We start from the raw sequence: 25,260 nt of genomic DNA, 5'->3' as shown, positions 1-25,260 counted from the left end.
AACGACAGTGAGAACCAGCCATAGGCAAGAGAGCTTTGGTGCACAGCAGTAGGGGAGAAGAGACACGAACTGTCGGAGGAAGGGAAAAGGCAGACGCTATATGAACATACAAGGGAGGCAACTGGAGAGAAGACCGGAGTGAAGACGTAGGGAAAACAGATGGAGTAAGGAGGGGTGCCGATCAAATAACGGGCTTCTGCTAACGTCTGAGACCTATACGTAGAAGGAACCCAAACGTCATGAGAGCGGGCAAAACAATGAAGGCAATGAACATCATGACGATCAGTTAAGGAAGGAACATTCGCTTCAGCAAATAGGCTTTCAACAATGGATGAACGAAAGGCATCAAGGCATAAACATAGACCCTGATGATGAAGGGGATGTAACTTAGAGTTGCAGGAGAAGCCACAGAATAGACTTGGTCGCCATAATCCAGCTTTGACAAGACTAGTTCAGAATGCAAGTGGAGTAGAGTCCGACGATCTGATCCCCATGAACGATGCACAAGAATTTTAAGGAGGTTCAGCCGACCATGGCAAGCTGCCTTCAAAGAGGAAATGTAAGGTTTCCATGTCAACCGGCGATCGAAAAGAAGGCCACATTCCAGGTACGTGAGTCATGCAAATACAATGGAATAGCTGTGACAAGAGGACATCTAGTAAAGGTAATGAAATGGGGTTTCGCACTAGAAAATTTAAATCCACGAGAAGTAGCCCAATGGGAAACACGGTCAATCGCATCTTGAAGGGAGGCCACTACCAGGCGACAGTCAGTGCCTGCTTAAGCTAATAGCAAAGTCATCCACATTAAGTGATGACCAAATATGCGATGGAAGAATGAAAGGTAGGTCATTTAGAGCCAAGAGAAAAAGAATAGCGCTAAGGAGACAACCTTGTGGGATCCCCTCGGCCTGAGGAAAGCGAGGCGCCAACATGGACACGAAAATGTCTTTCAGATAAGAAAGCGGCTAGGAAGGTCGGTAGGTTACCATGGAGGCCTAAGGATGTTATTCCTCCAAGTGGTGTCATAGGCCTTCTCGAGATCAAAAAAGACTGCTAGGATGGAGTGTTTATTAGCAAAAGCATTTCATACACGTATCTTAAGTGGAGCAAGGGGTCCAAAGTAAAGCAGCCCTTGCGAAAGCCATAATGGCGAGGACAAAGACTATCGTGAGTCTCCAAATACCATATCAGACATCTATTCACCAATTATTCCATCACCTTGCAGACTACACTGGTCAGAGCAATGGGACAATAGTGAGTTATCAAACCCCGAAGTGCCTGGTTTGCGAAACAGTAGTACAATGGCAGATTTCCATTGATGAAGGAGAGCCCCTCGTGTCCAAACAAGATTGAAAAGGTGCAAAAGGATTGCAAGGGGTGTAGAATGCAGACGCTGTAGCATATGGATATGAATATTATCGGGCCAAGCTGCCGATGACCAGTAAGCGGAAAGCGTGGATTCTAGCTCTAAGAGAGTAAAAGGTACATTATATGGCTCCATCCCATGAGAAGAGAAATTCAAGGGCGATTGTTTCCTGGCAGACTTAGAAGTGAGAAACGAGGGACAGAGGTTAAGCCCTTGGGAGACGCGGACAAGATAGTTCCCAATTTCCATGGAAACCTCAAGAAGTTCCGCAACAATAATACCAGCAACCCGCAAAATAGGAGCTGGGTCCAGAGCTTGTTTGCCACACAACTTCCATACCTTCTTCCAAACAGCAAACACAGGGGAAGTCGAGGTAGCTGTAGAAACATAGTCTTGCCAACAAGTGCGTTTAGTATCATGTATGACGTGGCGAGCGACTGCCCTTGCTTAAAATCCAAAAGATGATCTGCAATCCAATTATATAGATAACGGCCTCATGCAACACGTTTCAAATACACTGCACAGGCACATGCAGGAGACCACCAAGACATACTTGTCTGAGAATGCCTACCTGAGGTTTGAGGAACAGAACGTGAGACTGCAGTCAAAATTAAGGTCAGAAACTGGTGCACCAGCTCATCAACAGGGGACGAAGAAGGGTCCCCACAAAAAGCGGTCAGATGAGAGTATAAGTCCCAATTTGCTCTTCCAAACTGTCAATGGGGGCTACAAGGTGGTTGAGAATACATAGTAGAAGAAAGAAGAATACGAAAGTGGTCACTGTCATGCAAATCCGGGAGAACAGATGAAGAGTAATCAAGTGCGATCAAGGAGGAGCAGATAGAAAGATCAGTGCAAGAGAGAAACTGAGTGCGAGAGTCAAAATGGGTGGGAGCACCCGTGTTTAAAACATGAAGAGGATGAGAAGCGAGAAGTATCCAACTGATCATCACGAGTCACAGTGGGACCCTCCCCAAAAGATGATGATGATCATTAAAATCATCTAACAGGATGGGCGGCAGCAGAGATCAAGAATGTAACATCCGAGATACAGAATGCACGGGAAGGGAAGAAATATAGAGAGCAAACTGTATACCACCTTTGCAAATAAATACAGGCTGCAGTATAATGTAGTAGAGAGTGAACAAAGACCTGTTGAAACGGTATACTAATATGCACAAGAAGCTCACTCTCATTAAGTTTCATCAGGAAAGGGGTCAGACGAATGCAACAGCATAGCCTGAAACAGGATGGATAACAGCTTAATGAACTTTAGACTCTTGTAACCATACACATACTGGGGAAAACTTGGAGAGCAACACCTGGAGCTCTGCCCGATTACCCAAGGCAACAAACACTCCAGTGTAAATAAGTCATTATTCACAAAAATAGGTATGCCAACAATGAGAAGCGATAAAATCTATGGACTAGTAGGGTCAATGAAGCCAATGTGTGGAGGCAACGGAAAATTTGTAAGCAATGAGGAATCAGAATGCTGTGAAGGAAAAGATTGCTGCGAGGGTTGTGAAAAAGCAATATAGTCGGAAATAGCGTCGTGTCTCAGCGGATAAGGAAGATGTCAATACCATGACTTCAGAGGGAGGTGAGATAGAGCAAGTAGAGATCGGGAAGACTCTGGAGGGAACCAAAGAAGTCTGAGAGGGGAGGGGAGTATGAACCTGGAGAGATGCGCCAGCAGGGACAGAAAAGTCCTGTTGTGGAACAGGAAAGGAAGGAGGCTGGAAGGTAACTGGGGAAGAAGTCTAGGGGGGGGGGGGATTAGAAGATGAGGAGACCACACGAGAGGGGGTGAACCTCCACCTTCGTGAGAGTTAAAAAGCGGGTGATAACTAGGCACCACCCGTCTATTACTCTTACCTCTGCTGACGTGATCAATGACTGTCTTCCTGTCCTATCACATACGTCCTATCACGGACGTCTGTAACCTAGAACAGCAGTACATTTCTGTGACACTGATACACCTATTGACTTTTCCAATTCCATCACTGGCTACAGTGTCTTCTTGCGGAAATGGTCATCAACGCTCATGTGCTTTACAGTTAGTTGAAAGCTCAAATATAGGAGTCAGGGTGGACTACACCATGTACACACACGCGCTGGGGCCAGGAGCTATGAATCGACCCCTGAAACCATAATTAGGTGAGTACACTCACACAAAATAGGTGAGGAGTTGAACCGCTCATCAAAAACTAATGGGGTTTTAAGAATATGAGATGACTAATCAGAGGAGTAGCGTATGGCTACACAGTATGAACATTTCAAACTGGGGGTCCAAAAATAATGATAGCAGTGATGTACAACCCGCCACCGAAAAGCAGGATGCCAAGACAAGACTATGATGAGAGTAACAGAGTGATGATGGACACACTTGCCGAGGTTCCCAGAAGGGCCCACATGAGCAGGGCAAAGTTAGTCATCAAGGGGGATTTCAACTGGCATTACTAGAAAACTTCATGTACCAACATGTTAGGGACTCAGTTAGAAAGAGAGGAGATGATAAATCAGCATAGCTGAGCCTCGTATTCACTTCGAGCAGTTCAGGCATAGGAGATATCACACGCCAAAGGCCCCTAGGTGCTAGCGATCACGAGGTCATGAGTTTCGAATACATTGTAGAATTAACAATGAATAGTGAAGCAGTGCGAAAAGGATGGGAGAAGCCAAACTTCTAAAAAGGGGACTACAAAAGTATGAGGCAATTCCTGCACGAGGTGGAGTAAGTAAGCAAACTGTAGGTAAACAAAGTGCAGAAGACAGTGGAGAAGTTCATACCAAGGGGTAACAGAAGCGATATGAAAACCAGAGTGAAGTCATGGTTTACCAGGTGTGGTGGAGAGGCCAATGCCAAGTATGCTAGAGTATGGAAAAAAGTATAGAAGGCAAAGGACCCAGAAAAAAAAACGGAGTTGAACCGAAGATCCAGAAATGAATATGCATGAATAAGCAGAGAAACCCAGCATCAATACGAGAATGACATAGCATCAAAAGTCAAATCTGATCCAAAGTTGTTACACAGATACATCAGGAGGAAAACAACAGTCAAGGACAAGGTAATCAAACTGAGGAGGGAAGGTGGGGAGCTCACAGGGAGAAGCTTCCAGTAAACCAAAGTGGTAGGGTGCACCAGTAAGAGCTGGACACACTGCACACAGCCGAGGAGGAGGTGAAAAAAACTGGTAAGGAAACTAGATACCTCGAAAGCCGTGGGCCCAGATAATCTCTCCTTGGGTCCTGAGAGAGGGAGTAGATGCACTGTGTGTGCTATTAACAATCGTCAATAAATATATCAAAACATGGCAACTGCCTGAGGTGTGGAAGACAAATGTAGTCCCGATTTTAAGAAAGAAGACAGATAGGCTGCACAAAATCACAGACCAGCGTCGCTGAGATCATCAGGAGAAGAGTGGTGGAGCACCTAGAAAAAAACGGACTCACACATGACAACCAGCACGGATTCAGGGAAGGGAAATCCTGCATCACAAACCTTTTGGAGCTCTACGACAGGGTAACAGAAGACAGAACAGAGAGCGATGAGTAGACTGCATCTTCTTGGACTGTAAGAAAGCTTTCGATACAGTGCTACACAAGAGACTGGTTAAAAAGCTAGAGGAGCAGGCAGGAAAAGGAGGGAAAGTACTGCCATGGATCAGGGAATACGTAACAGGAAGGAAACAACGTGTGTTGGTACAGGACAAGTTGTCAGAGTGGGTGCATGTGTCGAGTGGGGTTCCACGAGGGTCAGTCCTAGGTTCGGTGCTGTTTCTGTTTGAATGACGTGATGGAATGTGATGTGGGTCAACTGTGCTTGAAATCACAGGTTGACCTAACCAACCAGTGTAAACTGTCACACCCATTGCCTTGGCAGGGAAGTGTCAGGAATGTAGGAAGACTCTTGGCACCGTAGGACTCATGGTTCGAGGTAAGAGGAAATAAACAAGAACAAGAATTTTTATTATTTTTATTATCACACCGGCCGATTCCCACCAAGGCAGGGTGGCCCGAAAAAGAAAAACTTCCACCATCACTCACTCCATCACTGTCTTGCCAGAAGGGTGCTTTACACTACAGTTTTTAAACTGCAACATTAACACCCCTCCTTCAGAGTGCAGGCACTGTACTTCCCATCTCCAGGACTCAAGTCCGGCCTGCCGGTTTCCCTGAATCCCTTCATAAATGTTACTTTGCTCACACTCCAACAGCACGTCAAGTATTAAAAACCATTTGTCTCCATTCACTCCTATCAAACACGCTCACGCATGCCTGCTGGAAGTCCAAGCCCCTCGCACACAAAACCTCCTTTACCCCCTCCCTCCAACCCTTCCTAGGCCGACCCCTACCCCGCCTTCCTTCCACTACAGACTGATACACTCTTGAAGTCATTCTGTTTTGCTCCATTCTCTCTACATGTCCGAACCACCTCAACAACCCTTCCTCAGCCCTCTGGACAACAGTTTTGGTAATCCCGCACCTCCTCCTAACTTCCAAACTACGAATTCTCTGCATTATATTCACACCACACATTGCCCTCAGACATGACATCTCCACTGCCTCCAGCCTTCTCCTCGCTGCAACATTCATCACCCACGCTTCACACCCATATAAGAGCGTTGGTAAAACTATACTCTCATACATTCCCCTCTTTGCCTCCAAGGACAAAGTTCTTTGTCTCCACAGACTCCTAAGTGCACCACTCACTCTTTTTCCCTCATCAATTCTATGATTCACCTCATCTTTCATAGACCCATCCGCTGACACGTCCACTCCCAAATATCTGAATACGTTCACCTCCTCCATACTCTCTCCCTCCAATCTGATATTCAATCTTTCATCACCTAATCTTTTTGTTATCCTCATAACCTTACTCTTTCCTGTATTCACCTTTAATTTTCTTCTTTTGCACACCCTACCAAATTCATCCACCAATCTCTGCAACTTCTCTTCAGAATCTCCCAAGAGCACAGTGTCATCAGCAAAGAGCAGCTGTGACAACTCCCACTTTGTGTGTGATTCTTTACAAGAACTAGTAAGAAAATAAAAGAAACCCAGAGGGGTGTGCATATATATGCTTGTACATGTACGTGTAGTGTGACCTAAGTGTAAGTAGAAGTAGCAAGATGTACCTGAAACCTTGCATGTTTATGAGACAGAAAAAAAGACACCAGCAATCCTACCATCATGTAAAACAATTACAGGCTTCAGTTTTACACTCACTTGGCAGAACGGTAGTACCTCCCTGGGCGGTTGCTGTCTACCAACCTACTACCTAGTATATATATATATATATATATATATATATATATATATATATATATATATATATATATATATATATATATATATATATACTACAAAGAATGCTTCTGAAAGAAGCAAACATTTAAAATATAACAAAAATCGTTTACAAGTAAAGTTGTTACCGTAAGTCCCTTCATATTGAGTTCATTCATGACTGCCATGACTAGTTCCTGGGGACACGGAGCACCAGCCATGACTCCTGCTGACAAGGAGCTTACGTCTCTGGGCTTCCTGCGATGAACATTCAGTATGTCGACGAACATCGTGGGTGTACCGTAGCAAGAAGAAGCTCTGAAAATACAAGAAATAGTATACACGTAGGCAATACAGCGCCTGGGAAATGGATAGCAATCACATGTTTCTATAACTATACCAATAAACGAAAAAGTTTAGGAAGTGTCAATCAAATGCTACTTGAACTGTCAATATGGAGGTATAATATCCCAGCCGCAGAGTATCAAGAGTAACTTTACCTCTCGTCTTGTATCACCTGAAGGCAAACCTCGGGATCAAAGGCTTCACTGGGGAGGACGCAGGTTGCTCCATACAGAGCGCCAGCTATAACTCCACCAACACAACCAAAACAATGGTACAGCGGCACTGGCAGACAAATGCGTACATGCTGAAGAAAAAAATGTTGTATTATAAATTAAGGGATAATTGGAGTTGTATATCTTACGACAGTGAAATGTATTTACACAGAGGCGTATATCTGTTATTCATGACTCAAGAAATCGTAATGACACGATTGCAAACAAACCATACCCCCGGCTGGGATTGAACCCGACAGGCTGGAGTTTTGAGACTCTATGACCGCGGGTTCAATCCCAGCCGGGGTTATGATCTGTTATTCACTTAGTGTATATACACTGAGGTGTACTCACCTATTTGTGGTTGCAAGGGTCGAGTCATAGCTCCTGGCCCTGCCTCTTCACTAATCGCTACTAGGTCCACTCTCTCCCTGCTCCATGAGCTTTACCAAATCTCGTCTCGTTCCTGTCTCCACTACGTCATCTGCCAGACTATTCCACTTCCTGACAACTCTATGACTAAAGAAATACTTCCTAACATCTCTTTGACTCATCTGAGTCTTCAGCTTCCAATTGTGGCCCCTTGTTTCTGTGTCCCATCTCTGAAACATCCTGTCTGTGTAAATAAGACAAGATTTCCTTCGAATTTTTAATCCCAGAGGGTTAGCCACCCAGGATAACCCAAGAAAGTCAGTACGTCATTGAGGACTGTCTAACTTATTTCCATTGGAGTCCTTAACCTTGTCCCCCAGGATGCGACCCACACCAGTCGACTAACACCCAGGTACCTATTTGCTGAAAGGTGAACAGGACAACAGGTGTAAGGAAACGCGTCGAAATGTTTCCACCCGCCGGGAATCGAACCCGGGCCCTCCGAGTGTGAAGCGGGAGCTTTAGCCACCAGGCCACCGGGCACAGAAGTATAAATACAGAGTTTACCACAATCACTGTTACATGGTAAAAACTTGCCGATAAATATGATTAACACTGCAGTACTTATTATAAATAGAGATGATCTTCCGCTCTCTGTAGAGCTCAATCAACTCAGTGACTTGATAAAGCTCTACACAGAGCAGTACCTCGATCCTGTTTTAGAAATTAGTCATGACTGGATGCGTTCAGACGATCTTCAACCTTAATGACTAAATCAGCATTGGAAACCTGACAAATCAAAACCAGTTCCCTCTGTATTGGGTTATATTATCTTTTTTATATAAAAGAGGTAGCACAACTAGCTCTATCGAGGCTCTATCCTCCGTTTTATTATAGACATAACACTACTCACACATACCAGCTTCTCTCCTACAGGCAAGTTAAAGAATACTATATTTTTCGACCTCATCCTAAGGCGACTGCTGAAGGCACCTAGGATGACACCAATATTATTGTCAGTGGGAAACATTAAACTCGTATGGATCATACAACCTGGGGAATGAGAGGTAAACAAACCATACAACGGACGGGGAATAGAACCCGCGATCAGAGAGCCTCAAAACTCCAGACCGTCGCGTTAGCCATTGGACCAGCTAGCCACAATCGTGCCATTACGATTTCGTGAGTCATGAATGAGAGGTAATTAGGTTCGAACATACGAAGGAAGGGTAGCTACAATTCCTTAGATCAACAGCCATTCACTGACATCAAGGAGGCTCCTTATATATTATATAAATAACCCGAACTTAGGACTGAAACTTGTGACGATGTTTTGGTCTCACTTGGACTAATAACAAGTTACATAGAGATGTGAGAAGGGAAGGCAGCCAGTATACGAGAGGTGGGCAGGGAAGGCAGCCAGTATACGACAGGTGGGCAGGGAAGGCAGCCAGTATACGAGAGGTGGGCAGGGAACAGGAGTGGTAGAACAAGAGAAACTGGTAGCAGTAGTGGTAATGGTAGCAGTATATGCAAAGAAACAGTCGAAGAATTAATAGTAGAGATAGTCTATAAGAACAAGAGTACAGAGAAGCACTTCAGGAGATCTACTGGCCAATGGGGATCCCTAATTATATATTGTAGCTCAAATACACGATGGTAATACGATTTAAAAATGAAATCTGGAATATGGAAACATGTAAAATTCTGAAGCAAAGACATGAAGCAGAGGAAGCTTTCATAGGGACAGTTTCGCTCTTTGTGGAGCTTTATCAAGTCACAGAGAAACGTTGTCCAATTAAAAGCTTCTTTTGCGACCAATTTCATTTCTCCATTATTACTGGCAGATCTGTATTTGGAATCAACTGTAAACTCAGCTACAATTACTTACACTTTTGTCATAGTCTGCTCGCCTGCCTGTGCTATAAGCATTGTTGATGACCATGTGATGGGTGAGGACAGCAGCCTTGGGTAAGCCAGTCGTACCCTGAAATAACATTAATAATTACACTCTACTTCACAATTATTATTATGTATCCCCGAAAGAGAACTATTAAGTGGCTACCAGAATTTTTTTCCCATTTTTTCTTCCTCCAACTTGTTTTCCTTTCACTCACAACTTAAATTATTATTATTATTATGATCAAAGAAAGCGCTAAACCGACAACGGTCATACAGCGCTGTGGGGCAGAAAACAGTACTGGAGAGACGATTAGAGGTGAAGGGAGAAAAGGGCTGGAAGGGACGCTAAGAGTTATGTGTCAAAGTTCGTACATTAAAACAGTGCAGCCATCTGCAGGAAGGGAAGATAAGGTACGAGTGGTAGGGCGTCGTCGTTGGATGTAAATCGTGCGAGCTTGCTGGTAAACCTGGCAATTGACAAGAAAGTGAAGAACCGAAATAGGGGCCCAACAAACCTCACAGAGAGGAATAGGTTGTTGTTCCATAAGATTCCCATGGGTAAGGCGAGTATGGTCAATGCGGAGACGGGAGAGCGCAGTCTCTCGAGTATGGCAACGGTGGTAAGAAATGACCACAAACCTAAAAGCAGTTTAATAGAGTACAATTTGTTACGGTGCATGCTCGACTATTACGGAGTACTGTAAAATTTTTTTTATATAAAATAACGCTCCATATATATAATTTTCCGTGTAGTATACTGAAAGTCGACGTGTATTATTCCCTGAAAGCTAACACGGCTGCGAAGACGAGCAGAGATGACTGGAAAATAATCTCTGAATGGAATACCTCCATAGGAAACCGGAAGCTCATGTACCGCTGACCGCGCAGCAGCATCCGCTTGTTTACTGCCCTCCACATCAACGTGTCCAGGGAACCAACAGAAAACAACGTTTCTGTTTTTGCTAGCCACACGGCACAACCATAGATGAATATGAAGGGCTAATGGATGAGGGGAATCAAATTGTTTATTGGCTTGTAAGGCACTGAGGGAATCTAAAATGATCACAAATGTCCAAGAAGACATAGTATGTAATACGGAGAAGCGCAATGAGGATGGCATACAACTCGGCAGTAAAAATACTAGCCAAGTCTAACAAATGACCTCGGACAACATCGTCAGGAACACTGCTGTGAACCGAACACTGTCAGAAGATTTAGAATCATCTGTATGAACAGAAACGGCATGAGCATGCGATTGGAAGTGATCAAAGTATCCAAAACGGTTGGGATCCTCTCCAAGATACGATACTACGTACCGCAAACTGCCGTTCTCACCCTATACCATTCACTTATATATCCATACCTCACCTATGCTATCTGTGCTTGGGGTTCAACTGCAGCAACAAACCTAAAGCCAATAATAACCCAACAAAAAGCCGCAGTAAGAATAATCACTAAATCCCATCCCTGGCAACGACCCCCCCCCCACTCTTCATAGATCTAAATTTAATCCCTGTTCAGAACATCCACACTTACTACTGTGCAATCTATATCTACAGGACCTTAAATTCCAATATTAACCTTGACCTAAAACGCTTTCTTGATAGTTGGGACAGGACCCACAGGCATAACACCAGACACAAACATCTCTATGACATTCCCCGTGTTCGACTAAACCTTTACAAAAATTCAATGTATTTCAAAGGATCTTAAATCTGGAACACCCTACCTGAAAACTCTAGAACTGTAGACACATTCATCACTTTCAAAACTACAGTTAGAAAACATCTCATCTCCCTGATACACCCCAACAACTAACTACATGATAACCACCTGGTGGTTCACAATTACACTCACTCACCCACTGACTATAAACCCAGAAATACTAATCTTAATCTTAAAATAATAAATCCTAACTAGTCATAAGTTTGCCTATGTTACTCAAATATAGACATCTCGTATTGTGCCAAAACAAAAGCATTCACATTGCTAAACTCAAAATTATGATGTAGTCACTCAGCCTTAATACTATAATCTGTAAGGACTTAATGTTAAGAATTAATCTAAGTCTGCTGGAAATGCCTAGCCATGCTAGGTGTCCTAGTGGCCCCCTCTGTAATTAGTATTTTTTAACATGTAAACCACAAAATACCCAAAACCTGTAAACCCCACATTGTAACCATTATAGAGAATAAACTTGTAGAAAAAGAGAGCGAGAAGCAGTTGTAGGTAGGAGAGCTTTGGCACACGGTAGTGCGGGGAGAACAGACACGAACTGTCATAACCTTCCAAGGGAGAAGGGAAAAGGCAGACGCTAAATAAACATACAAGGGAGGCGAGTAAGGGAAAATGGTCAAGAGTAAACAGGAGCGTCAAACAAATAATGGGCTTTTACTATTGTCTGAGACCAACCTATACATAGACGGAACATGAAGGTCATGAGAGCGGACAAAGTAATGAAGGCAATGAGCATCACGACGATCAGTTAAGGAAGGAACATTTGCCTCAACATGGAGGCTTTCAACAGGGTATGAACGATGATGAAGGGAATCTAACTTAGAAAGAGTGGTAGGAGAAACTGCAGAATAGACTTGGTCTCTATAATCCAGCTTGGACAAGACTAGGGTGGAATGCAAACGGAGGAGAGTTCGGCGATCTGCTCCCCATGAATGATGTGCAAGAATTTTAAGGAGATTCAGCTGACCATGGCAAGTTGCCTTCAAAGAGGAAATGTGAGGTTTCTATGTAAACCGACGACCGAATAGTAAGAGAAGACAACTCGACCCTATCACATTCTGGGATACGTGAGCCGTGTAAATACAATAGAATATCTGGGATAAGAGGGCGTCTAGTGAAGGAAATGAAATGGGTTTTCGTACTAGAAAATTTAAATCCATGAAAAGTGGCCCAATGGGAAACCCGGTAAATCGCATCCTGAAGGGAAGCCGCTACCAGGCGACAGTTAGCTCCTGCATAAGCTATAGTGAAGTCATCCACATAAACTGATGGAAGAACGGAAGGTAGGTCATTTATAGCCAAGAGAAAAAGGGTAGTGCTAAGGACACAACCTTATGAGACACCCTCGGCCTGAACAAAGTCTGAGGAAAGCGAGGCGATAACCTGGACACGAAATTGTCTGCCAGATAAGAAAGCAACAATGAAAGTTGGCAAGTTACCGCAGAGGCCTAAAGAGTGGGTTTGGGCTAAAATGTTATACCTCCAAGTGGTGTCGTATGTCTTCTCAAGATCAAAAAGGGAAAGTTGAGATAATGGTAGACAGGAAGTCTTGCAAACAAATGCGCTCATCGTGCGCTCATTGTAGTTAACACTGCAGCAAGCCTACTGGCCCATGGTAGGCAGGTCTAGTTAACACTGCAGCAAGCCTATTGGCCCATGGTAGGCAGGTCTAGTTAACACTGCAGCAAGCCTACTGGCCCATGGTAGGCAGGTCTAGTTAACACTGCTGCAAGCCTACTGGCTCATGGTAGGCAGGTCTAGTTAACACTGCAGCAAGCCTACTGGCCCATGGTAGGCAGGTCTAGTTAACACTGCAGCAAGCCTACTGGCCCATGGTAGGCAGGTCTAATTAACACGGCAAGAAACCTACTGGCCCATGGTAGGCAGGTCTAATTAACACGGCAAGAAGCCTACTGGCCCATGGTAGGCAGGTCTAATTAACACGGCAAGAAGCCTACTGGCCCATGGTAGGCAGGTCTAATTAACACGGCAAGAAGCCTACTGGCCCATGGTAGGCAGGTCTAATTAACACGGCAAGAAGCCTACTGGCCCATGGTAGGCAGGTCTAATTAACACGGCAAGAAGCCTACTGGCCCATGGTAGGCAGGTCTAATTAACACGGCAAGAAGCCTACTGGCCCATGGTAGGCAGGTCTAGTTAACACTGCAGCAAGCCTACTGGCCCATGGTAGGCAGGTCTAATTAACACGGCAAGAAACCTACTGGCCCATGGTAGGCAGATCTAGTTAACACTGACAAGCCTACTGGACAATGCTGGGTAGGTTCTTAAATCCAGCTATTCTCACTCATAATTAGTGGTTCAACAATGAAGTTGAAGGTGACCTCAGTACTAAGATAACTTTGTATTGCAGTATCCAACAGCATGAATATAATAATACACAATACCGAGAATTAGATAACCGAGATATGTACAACAATTAGGTATCTTATTTCGAGACTTTTCGCCAGACTTCATCAGTCGAATACAGAGGTGGTAAATATGGAGACAGCAGCAGTAGAGGAGAATTAAATGAGATGTGATGAGTTCTTTCTCATGCTTGAGCTTCACATGTTTCAAGGTTATCAAGTTGAACACATCTCCTGGTTGAGGGACTGACCACCTCAAACTACTCCTTCAGGGTTGATGGACTGATTCACATCATCCTTAATAAATAACAGGAAAAGGCACAATACCCTGACTGGAACGTTACACTGCATCTACTCTCTCCATATCTGCGATATCTGTACTCGACTGATGAAGCCTACTGTGCTGGCGAACAGTTTCGCAATAACATACCTAATTGTTGTACATTATTTACATTGTGTTAGAGAATCACTGCAGTTTACAGGGTGGGTTAAATACTCAAAAATTGAAACCTCAATAGTTGAAACCTCAGAGATCTGGCTGTAGTTAATATTCTAAATATCAGTCCCGGTATATTGTAGCAAAGTGGATTTTCTGTACCAGTAAATGAAGGTAATAAAAGTTACATTTAGAGTGTTCTGGTTCCTCAGCATCGTTCTACTTGTTAGATTTTTATTATTGTCCCAATATCCATTGTATGGGGTATAGTCACTAGTTACCCATTCCATGGATGGGGGTCAACCCATAACCATCTTGTGGAAGGTTGTCATCCCATACCCATCCTGTGGAAGGTTGTCATCCCGTACCCATCCTGTGGAAGGTTGTCATCCCGTACCCATCCTGTGGAAGGTTGTCATCCCGTACCCATCCTTTGGAAGGTTGTCATCCCGTACCCATCCTGTGGAAGGTTGTCATCCCATACCCATCCTTTGGAAGGTTGTCATCCCATACCCATCCTGTGGAAGGTTGTCATCCCGTACCCATCCTTTGGAAGGTTGTCATCCCGTACCCATCCTGTGGAAGGTTGTCATCCCATACCCATCCTTTGGAAGGTTGTCATCCCATACCCATCCTGTGGAAGGTTGTCATCCCGTACCCATCCTGTGGAAGGTTGTCATCCCATACCCATCCTATGGAAGGTTGTCATCCCATACCCATCCTGTGGAAGGTTGTCAACCCATACCCATCCTATGGAAGGTTGTCATCCCATACCCATCCTATGGAAGGTTGTCATCCCATACCCATCCTGTGGAAGGTTGTCATCCCATACCCATCCTGTAGAAGGTTGTCATCCCGTACCCATCCTATGGAAGGTTGTCATCCCATACCCATCCTATGGAAGGTTGTCATCCCATACCCATCCTGTAGAAGGTTGTCATCCCGTACCCATCCTATGGAAGGTTGTCATCCCATACCCATCCTATGGAAGGTTGTCATCCCGTACTTATATTCGGTAGTACAGAAAGATTACACACACATAATTGGACCAGGAACTTAGCTTCAGCATTTCTTCGCTAATCAGTTTAGTAGTAACGAACTATTTACAGTTTTTTGAATATTGTTATTACTATGTACACTCAAATAATATTATATATAAAATACTCACAGAAGTAAACTGAATATTGAAAGGATCATCGAATTTAACTCTCGTAGCAATGTCTGCGAGCATCGTCTTGTGGCAACTATCACCAGCGCCATACAGATCTCCAAACTTGTAGCTTCCGCTGTGGTAAATATATATATTAGTCTGTGTTTGAATTAAAATGTAATAAATAATGATCAATAAAAAGTGAGAAATTACTTAGAAATATATAACGTAAAAGAGAGATTTGGATACGTGGGTCTTAGAAAGTTGCTAAGAGGGTTTCTGTTTAAGATCGAGGTATATAATCCATACCCCCGGCCGGGATTGAACCCGCGGTCATAGTCTCAAAACTCCAGCCCGTCGCGTTAGCCACTAGACCAGCTAGCCACAATAAGATTCATCCAACTAGGTATATTTCTACACCATAGGAAGGTTAGCACAGGCACCACTGTGACCACAAATGCAAGTTTTTACAGACGAATCTCCATTACGATTTCTTGAGTCATGTTGACGGCAGTGAAGGGACTTGAGCTAGAGTTCGTCACGGCCACGCTAGCTGGAGATTCGTCTGTAAAAACTTGCATTTGTGGTCACAGTGGTGCCTGTGCTAACCTTCCTATGGTGTAGAAATATACCTAGTTGGATGAATCTTATTGTGGCTAGCTGGTCTAGTGGCTAACGCGACGGGCTGGAGTTTTGAGACTATGACCGCGGGTTCAATCCCGGCCGGGGGTATGGATTATCGAGGTATATATACAGATCTCTCTTGTTATTGATGCTCGTAGTGTCCATCGCCATTAATTTTTTTATCATATTGTACAAGTTTTTCTTTTTAAATCTCCAATGGTTGGGACACTTTTTACCTCTTTTTAAATGATTTCCTCGGGAAATCACTTTGCTATGAAAAATTTTGTCATCGGTTTGACTCCAAGTTTTCCTGAGTGTCCATCTGTGGCTTCTTGTTATCCTGCTACAGGCAAGAACAAACAGTTACCCCTTTTTTCAGATCTTTTTATAATAATCTGAACGACTTGTGATTCACGTGACTGCTATAGTGATTTCCCACTTTGCATTTTAATCTACAGAGTATATGTCACTGTCATATTTCATCATACAGGATAAGATTCCTACTAAAGGTAACGAAATGTGTCAACCTGAGCTGGAAGACTTGAAGAACGTGATGAGGATATCAACAAGAGCTTCACTAACAGTTCAGTATCCCGTGAGGAAGCCGCCTTGTTGCTAGTGAATACCTTTTGATATAAGTAATTGAAGCTATCCTCCTCTTCCTTCCGTGAAGCCTCATTACTTTTTATTTCCCTGCTGCAAGGTCATCGATGATGTAAACTGTACCTGAGTAACACTTACTCCGATCAAAGACAGGGTAACAGTTAGCGGGTGGAAGATCGAGCCTCCAACATTTCTTGCCCCGAATGGCTCACACGGGTTATGCGCTTCATAAATACGATATCAAACACTTTTGACACCATAAAATCTTGATGCTTAACATTTGCCAAAAGATATATATATGAAAAAATTGATTAAACTGAATAAATAATGAAAACCTTTAAGGAAAACACTGCAAATAAGATTTAATTCAAATTAATAACTGGTTAGAGAATACATGTATGAAATATCTGAGGTCTGTCTGAGTACATGGCTTCCTTACCAGAGGTTGTTGCAGAGTACATGACTGCCTTACCTGAGGTTGTTGCAGAGTACATGACTACCTTACCTGAGGTTGTTGCAGAGTACATGACTACCTTACCAGAGGTTGTTGCAGTACATGACTACCTTACCTGAGGTTGTTGCAGAGTACATGACTTCCTTACCAGAGGTTGCTGCAGAGTACATGACTACCTTACCAGAGGTTGTTGCAGTACATGACTTCCTTACCAGAGGTTATTGCAGAGTACATGACTACCTTACCAGAGGTTGTCACAGAGTACATGACTACCTTACCAGAGGTTGTCGCAGAGTACATGACTACCTTACCAGAGGTTGTCGCAGAGTACATGACTACCTTACCAGAGGTTGTCACAGAGTACATGACTACCTTACCAGAGGTTGTCACAGAGTACATGACTACCTTACCAGAGGTTGTCACAGAGTACATGACTACCTTACCAGAGGTTGTCGCAGAGTACATGACTACCTTACCAGAGGTTGTCACAGAGTACATGACTACCTTACCTGAGGTCTTTCTCAGAGCACATAATCACTTTCTTCAGAGAAGGCAGCCTGGAAAGTTTCAAGTCATCTTTGGAAGAAGAAGATAACTCAGGAGCGATCTCACACAACATGTGATGATAACTGTTGAGAGACAAAACATTTCAACTTCTGACTCTTAAGAATTAACATCTCTTAAATAACAGTGAAATTAAGATATGCTTATCTTTCAATATACTTTTTTTTTGCTCTGAAATTAACCACCGTAACCACATATTCAGGTGAGAGGGATAACACAAGCCTGGTGGCTAAAGCTCCCGCTTCACACACGGAGGGCCCGGGTTCGATTCCCGGCGGGTGGAAACATTCCGACACGTTTCATTACACCTGTTGTCCTGTTCACCTAGCAGCAAATAGGTACCTGGGTGTTAGTTGACTGGTGTGGGTCGCATCCTGGGGGACAAGATTAAGGACCCCAATGGAAATAAGTTAGACAGTCCTCGATGACGCACTGACTTTCTTGGGTTATCCTGGGTGGCTAACCCTCCGGGGTTAAAAATCCGAACGAAATCTTATCTTATCTTATCATATCTTAATACCAAACCATGGAACGGGTGAGGTTTGAACCCATGGTGAGAGAGTTGTAAGACTCAAGGCCAGTGTGTATAAATATACTTAGATGGATGAATCTTATTGTAGCCCACTGGTCCAGTCGTTTACGCACTCGCCAGGAGTTTTACGACTCACTTACCATGGGTTCTAACCCCACTCATACAGTGGTTTGTTAGCAATCGTGTTATCACGATCTCGGGAGTCATACCGGAATACCACTTGATGAACCTCCCTGAATCAAAACTAATCTTTAAAGAATTAGAATCGTATTTAATCACCACTGCTGACACTCTGAACACTCGGGGTCGTTCACTATCTCCCAGGTTTTGGCAAAACTGGTCGTTGGACCTGAGCCCTCACTCCACTCCTTGGACCTGAGCCCTCACTCCACTCCTTGGACCTGAGCCCTCACTCCACTCCTTGGACCTGAGCCCTCACTCCACTCCTTGGACCTGAACCCTCACTCCACTCCTTGGATCTGAGCCCTCACTCCACTCCTTGGACCTGAGCCCTCACTCCACTCCTTGGACCTGAGCCCTCACTCCACTCCTTGGACCTGAGCCCTCACTCCACTCCTTGGACCTGAGCCCTCACTCCACTCCTTGGACCTGAGCCCTCACTCCACTCCTTGGACCTGAACCCTCACTCCACTCCTTGGATCTGAGCCCTCACTCCACTCCTTGGACCTGAGCCCTCACTCCACTCCTTGGACCTGAGCCCTCACTCCACTCCTTGGACCTGAGCCCTCACTCCACTCCTTGGACCTGAGCCCTCACTCCCCTCCTTGGACCTGAGCCCTCACTCCACTCCTTGGACCTGAGCCCTCACTCCACTCCTTGGACCTGAGCCCTCACTCCACTCCTTGGACCTGAGCCCTCACTCCACTCCTTGGACCTGAGCCCTCACTCCACTCCTTGGACCTGAGCCCTCACTCCACTCCTTGGACCTGAGCCCTCACTCCACTCCTTGGATCTGAGCCCTCACTCCACTCCTTGGACCTGAGCCCTCACTCCACTCCTTGGACCAGAGCCCTCACTAAACTCTTTGGAACTGAGCCCTCACTCCACTCCTCGGACCTGAGCCCTCACTCCACTCCTCGGACCTGATCCCTCACTCCACTCCTCGGACCTGATCCCTCACTCCACTCCTCGGACCTGAGCCCTCACTCCACTCCTCGGACCTGAGCCCTCACTCCACTCCTCGGACCTGAGCCCTCACTCCACTCCTTGGGCCTGAGCCCTCACTCCACTCCTTGGACCTGAGCCCTCACTCCACTCCTTGGACCTGAGCCCTCACTCCACTCCTTGGACATGAGCCCTCACTCCACTCCTCGGACCTGAGCCCTCACTCCACTCATTGGACCCGAGCCCTCACTCCACTCATTGGACCTGAGCCCTCACTCCACTCCTCGGACCTGAGCCCTCACTCCACTCCTCGGACCTGATCCCTCACTCCACTCCTCGGACCTGATCCCTCACTCCACTCCTCGGACCTGAGCCCTCTCTCAACTCCTCGGACCTGAGCCCTCAGTCCATCGACCTGAACCCTCACTCCACTTCTCGGACCTGATCCCTCTCTCAACTCCTCGGACCTGAGCCCTCACTCCACGGACCTGAACCCTCACTCCACTCCTCGGACCTGAGCCCTCACTCCACTCCTTGGACCTGAGCCCTCACTCCACTCCTTGGGCCTGAGCTCTCACTCCACTCCTCGGACCTGAGCCCTCACTCCACTCCTCGGACCTGAGCCCCCACTCCACTCCTCGGACCTGAGCCCTCGCTCCACTCCTCGGACCTGAACCCTCACTCTACTCCTCGGACGTGAACCCTCACTCCACTCCTCGGACCTGAGCCCTCACTCCACTCCTTGGGCCTGAGCCCTCACTCCACTCCTTGGACCTGAGCCCTCACTCCACTCCTCGGACCTGAGCCCTCACTCCTCGGACCTGAACCCTCACTCGACTCCTCGGACCTGAGCCCTCACTCGACTCCTCGGACCTGAGCCCTCACTCGACTCCTCGGACCTGAGCCCTCACTCGACTCCTCGGACCTGAGCCCTCACTCGACTCCTCGGACCTGAGCCCTCACTCGACTCCTCGGACCTGAGCCCTCACTCCACTCCTCGGACCTGAGCCCTCACTCCACTCCTCGGACCTGATCCCTCACTCCACTCCTCGGACCTGAGCCCTCACTCCACTCCTCGGACCTGAGCCCTCACTCCACTCCTCGGACCTGAGCCCTCAGTCCATCGACCTGATCCCTCACTCCACTCCTCGGACCTGAGCCCTCACTCCACTCCTCGGACCTGAGCCCTCACTCCACTCCTCGGACCTGAGCCCTCACTCCACTCCTCGGACCTGATCCCTCACTCCACTCCTCGGACCTGAGCCCTCACTCCACTCGTCGGACCTGAGCCCTCACTCCACTCCTCGGACCTGTCTTGTTTATTCCTCAGGGACCAACTTATCTGTGGAAAATTGCATTTACTTGGATGTATCATTATTTACATAACAGTAAATGAACAAAGATAATTATTATTTATCAGTTAGACAAGTAGGAATTTGGGACACCTAGGTCGCAAAAAATGTCCCCCTTCGATACCTACCACTGTCATATCCACAAGTTGCTCTGGACCTATTAATTACAAATGAAAAATACATCACCAGGAATGCTGGTAAATATATAAATTTGTGGACTATATTAAATTAAAAAATGATTATATATAAACACATATACATAACATCTTAATATCACTCACCAATTTGACTGGAGATTAATGTGTCATGTACAGGACCCCCCCTTTTGCCTACATTTATGAAAAATTTACTGGCCAGAATTTAAACATAAATTAGACAGCTTATCTGAGGTTCCTGGAGTTGTCCTGTCCTGTCGCCTGATACTCAAGTTATGCAGGAATGCACATCCAACAATTTCGCCTCCTATTTGAGAGGTGTCAATCCAATTTTAACCTCTAGAGCTCGAGAAATTCTTCCCATTACACTAACGTTGTTAATCTCAATTCAAAAACAATGGCGACTGTCCTTCTGAGCAGGTGCAGCTTCCCGTTTTCTATGACAAATGTTATTAAATACAGTATGGCCATCTATTTACATGTAACTACTGTATTTCTGGAAAATCTATACAGTATTTTCCACATATATATATATATATATATATATATATATATATATATATATATATATATATATATATAAATATAAGAAAAAAGTAAAAAAATTCTGCAAGGAGAACAGAAAACAGAGAGCCACTGCAGACTGCTAGGGCAGTACAGACAGGGTTTAACAAGCCTTCAACAGTCACTTGTTTTTACGACAATGTTTTGATACCTACAGGACGTCAACCACTACATTCCCCATCTTCTCTTATCTCTCCTCTCAAGGGAGGTTCCTTGATGCTGGTGAGGGGCTCTTGATCTTGGGAATTGGATTTGTGCTCCAGTTCGCTGAATACCTTCCATCCCACCCCAACATGCGCTGCATAATCCTACGGGTTTAGCGCTCCCCCATAATTATAATAATAATAATTCTCTTATCTCTGCATAAACTGAGAGTCACTAGCGAAGGAATTTTCTCCTTAATTATGTTCATCACTGTGTAACTTAAAGTGTACTGTATATAATGGTTATAATTATAACGTCAGTTTTTAGAGTGGAGGACGGGTAAGCCAGTGTAAGGCCTCTGTCAGATGACCAAAGTTCCAGCTGTGTCCTGACCAATCTTCCTAACCTGTATATGTACCGCTGGACATGGTCCTCTTGGTTTATATGTCCTGGTAAATTAATTCATTGTAGCTTACTTAAATTATCATTATTTTGTTAAGACGAACGACAGTAGTATTAACTATAACTTATTATTAATAATTCATTAAATATATTTACAATAAACTATAATTAATAATAATAATATTACTATTATTTGCTCATAACAAATATTAAAACTTACTCTGATGTTTTGAACTTTTCATGGCAGATAATGGCCTTGACAGACACCTTGTTGAGGCAGTACTCTAACTCGCTGGGCCGGTAGGCTGGGTTGATGTTCACCTGGACAATGAGGAAATATAATCAGTAGACTATCTCACATGTGTTGTTGAAGTGAGAACTTTGGGTAGTTGTGAAGACAGGTTGGACAGGTACATGAGTAGGTGTAAGTAGGTATGAGGGAAAAGTTCATTAAATAAGAGTGAAAGACTATATGACTGGTGGAGGAAGTATGACTGGTAGTATGACTGGTAGTATGACTGGTAGTATGACTGGTAGTATGACTGGTGGAGGAAGTATGACTGGTAGTATGACTGGTAGTATGACTGGTGGAGGAAGTATGACTGGTAGTATGACTGGTAGTATGACTGGTAGTATGACTGGTGGAGGAAGTATGACTTGTAGTATGACTGGTAGTATGACTGGTGGAGGAAGTATGACTGGTAGTATGACTGGTAGTATGACTGGTGGAGGAAGTATGACTGGTAGTATGACTGGTAGTATGACTGGTGGAGGAAGTATGACTGGTAGTATGACTGGTAGTATGACTGGTAGTATGACTGGTGGAGGAAGTATGACTGGTAGTATGACTGGTAGTATGACTGGTAGTATGACTGGTGGAGGAAGTATGACTGGTAGTATGACTGGTAGTATGACTATTACAAAAAAGTAATTTTTAAAAGAAGATGGTATTAAGATTTACTCCTTTTGTAATAAAGAGTTCGGGATACATAAATACACACATTAATATAAATTAATCTTTAATATATAAAAATCAACTATCTTTGGTCTAGAGGTATTTGAACTATGATATAATAATAATATGTACATGTTACTATAATAAATTATAATCAGCATTTTACTAAAATATAATTAATAACCCTACACAGGGTACAACTCTTGACACTACTGTCACTATATATATATATCTCTATGCTAAAACAATAAATTATAAATAACATTTTTATAATAATAAATTACAATCAACTGCCTCTCACGACACGAAGTCAGTCACACGACACTGTTCAGTGTACACTACAACCAGGCCATCTTCAGTGTCCCACGACACCCTTTTCATCTCAGTGTTCCACTACGGTCCTGTGCATATCTCAGTGTTCCACTCCATCGTACGTCCCTCAGTGTCACACTACGGTCCTGGCCCAGTTCAGTGTAACACTCCAACCTTTTCTTCATGTAATGTCCCACTAAACAGCATCTGACGACTCCGGCCCACAGTTGATCAACGTAGACGGTGAGTCCACAGACATCACCGGTAGTCCAGTAAATCCTCTCCAAAGGCGGTTGACACACCGCTAGCCGAACACCATGCTGCAAGCTCACTGAATGCGGCCGTCAAGTAACTGAGGCCAACAGACTCAGTGAGCTGCGGTGAGCGGTTCTTCTAACGCCAGTAGATAGGTACGATTCGGTGGTCAGGTACCTACTGCATAGACGTGTACCCTGAGGAGTTCAGGTACTTAATGTTGAAGCCAGTAGACGTGTACCCTTCGGTGGTCAGGTACCTACTGCTTAGGTGTGTACAGCGAGGCGCTCAGGTACATAATATTTCTAAAGCCAGTAGACGTGTACCCTTCGGTGGTCAGGTACCTACTGCTTAGGTGTGTACAGCGAGGCGCTCTGGTACATACTGTTACTAAAGCCAGTAGACGTGTACCCTTCGGTGGTCAGGTACCTACTGCTTAGGTGTGTACAGCGAGGCGCTCTGGTACATACTGTTACTAAAGCCAGTAGACGTGTACCCTTCGGTGGTCAGGTACCTACTGCTTAGGTGTGTACCGTGAGGCACTCAGGCTCTTACTGCTCTAAGGCCGGCTCAGCAGCCCCCACATTGGGTTTGATGACGTGAGGCACCCAGTGGTACTGCCGGCCGGCAGGTTAACTATTTAACCGCTAGTTTGGCAGGGGCCGCAACACCCCCACCACAAAAGGACCGACACACAAAGATCAATGTAATATGTATCCCGAACCGTCATCCCGGATATGATCGTCCAGAAATCATTCTAGATAATCATTTATTACAAAAAAGTAATTTTTAAAAGAAGATGGTATTAAGATTTACTCCTTTTGTAATAAAGAGTTCGGGATACATAAATACACACATTAATATAAATTAATCTTTAATATATAAAAATCAACTATCTTTGGTCTAGAGGTATTTGAACTATGATATAATAATAATATGTACATGTTACTATAATAAATTATAATCAGCATTTTACTAAAATATAATTAATAACCCTACACAGGGTACAACTCTTGACACTACTGTCACTATATATATATATCTCTATGCTAAAACAATAAATTATAAATAACATTTTTATAATAATAAATTACAATCAACTGCCTCTCACGACACGAAGTCAGTCACACGACACTGTTCAGTGTACACTACAACCAGGCCATCTTCAGTGTCCCACGACACCCTTTTCATCTCAGTGTTCCACTACGGTCCTGTGCATATCTCAGTGTTCCACTCCATCGTACGTCCCTCAGTGTCACACTACGGTCCTGGCCCAGTTCAGTGTAACACTCCAACCTTTTCTTCATGTAATGTCCCACTAAACAGCATCTGACGACTCCGGCCCACAGTTGATCAACGTAGACGGTGAGTCCACAGACATCACCGGTAGTCCAGTAAATCCTCTCCAAAGGCGGTTGACACACCGCTAGCCGAACACCATGCTGCAAGCTCACTGAATGCGGCCGTCAAGTAACTGAGGCCAACAGACTCAGTGAGCTGCGGTGAGCGGTTCTTCTAACGCCAGTAGATAGGTACGATTCGGTGGTCAGGTACCTACTGCATAGACGTGTACCCTGAGGAGTTCAGGTACTTAATGTTGAAGCCAGTAGACGTGTACCCTTCGGTGGTCAGGTACCTACTGCTTAGGTGTGTACAGCGAGGCGCTCAGGTACATAATATTTCTAAAGCCAGTAGACGTGTACCCTTCGGTGGTCAGGTACCTACTGCTTAGGTGTGTACAGCGAGGCGCTCTGGTACATACTGTTACTAAAGCCAGTAGACGTGTACCCTTCGGTGGTCAGGTACCTACTGCTTAGGTGTGTACAGCGAGGCGCTCTGGTACATACTGTTACTAAAGCCAGTAGACGTGTACCCTTCGGTGGTCAGGTACCTACTGCTTAGGTGTGTACCGTGAGGCACTCAGGCTCTTACTGCTCTAAGGCCGGCTCAGCAGCCCCCACATTGGGTTTGATGACGCACCCAGTGGTACTGCCGGCCGGCAGGTTAACTATTTAACCGCTAGTTTGGCAGGGGCCGCAACA

General features: G+C 44.8%; 1 protein-coding gene across 1 annotated transcript in view; it reads right to left on the bottom strand.

Annotated features, from left to right (window-relative positions):
• Positions 1-22,057, bottom strand: part of LOC128704931 (medium-chain acyl-CoA ligase ACSF2, mitochondrial) — a 37,470-nt gene extending 15,413 nt beyond the window's left edge. Inside the window, exons 1-6 of the mRNA XM_070081508.1 lie at positions 21,917-22,057; positions 17,368-17,487; positions 15,196-15,313; positions 9,478-9,573; positions 7,158-7,306; positions 6,807-6,975 (exon numbers count right to left, since the gene is read on the bottom strand). Of these exons, the coding sequence (XP_069937609.1) occupies positions 6,807-6,975; positions 7,158-7,306; positions 9,478-9,573; positions 15,196-15,313; positions 17,368-17,477 (642 nt within the window). The 5' untranslated portion in view covers positions 17,478-17,487; positions 21,917-22,057. The remainder of the gene's footprint in view (positions 1-6,806; positions 6,976-7,157; positions 7,307-9,477; positions 9,574-15,195; positions 15,314-17,367; positions 17,488-21,916) is intronic.
• Between the last annotated feature and the right edge of the window lie 3,203 nt (positions 22,058-25,260).

The sequence above is a fragment of the Cherax quadricarinatus genome, unplaced genomic scaffold (assembly GCF_038502225.1).
Source record: "Cherax quadricarinatus isolate ZL_2023a unplaced genomic scaffold, ASM3850222v1 Contig2936, whole genome shotgun sequence".
Classification (NCBI taxonomy): domain Eukaryota; kingdom Metazoa; phylum Arthropoda; class Malacostraca; order Decapoda; family Parastacidae; genus Cherax; species Cherax quadricarinatus.
This window is presented reverse-complemented; position numbering and strand designations above follow the sequence as displayed.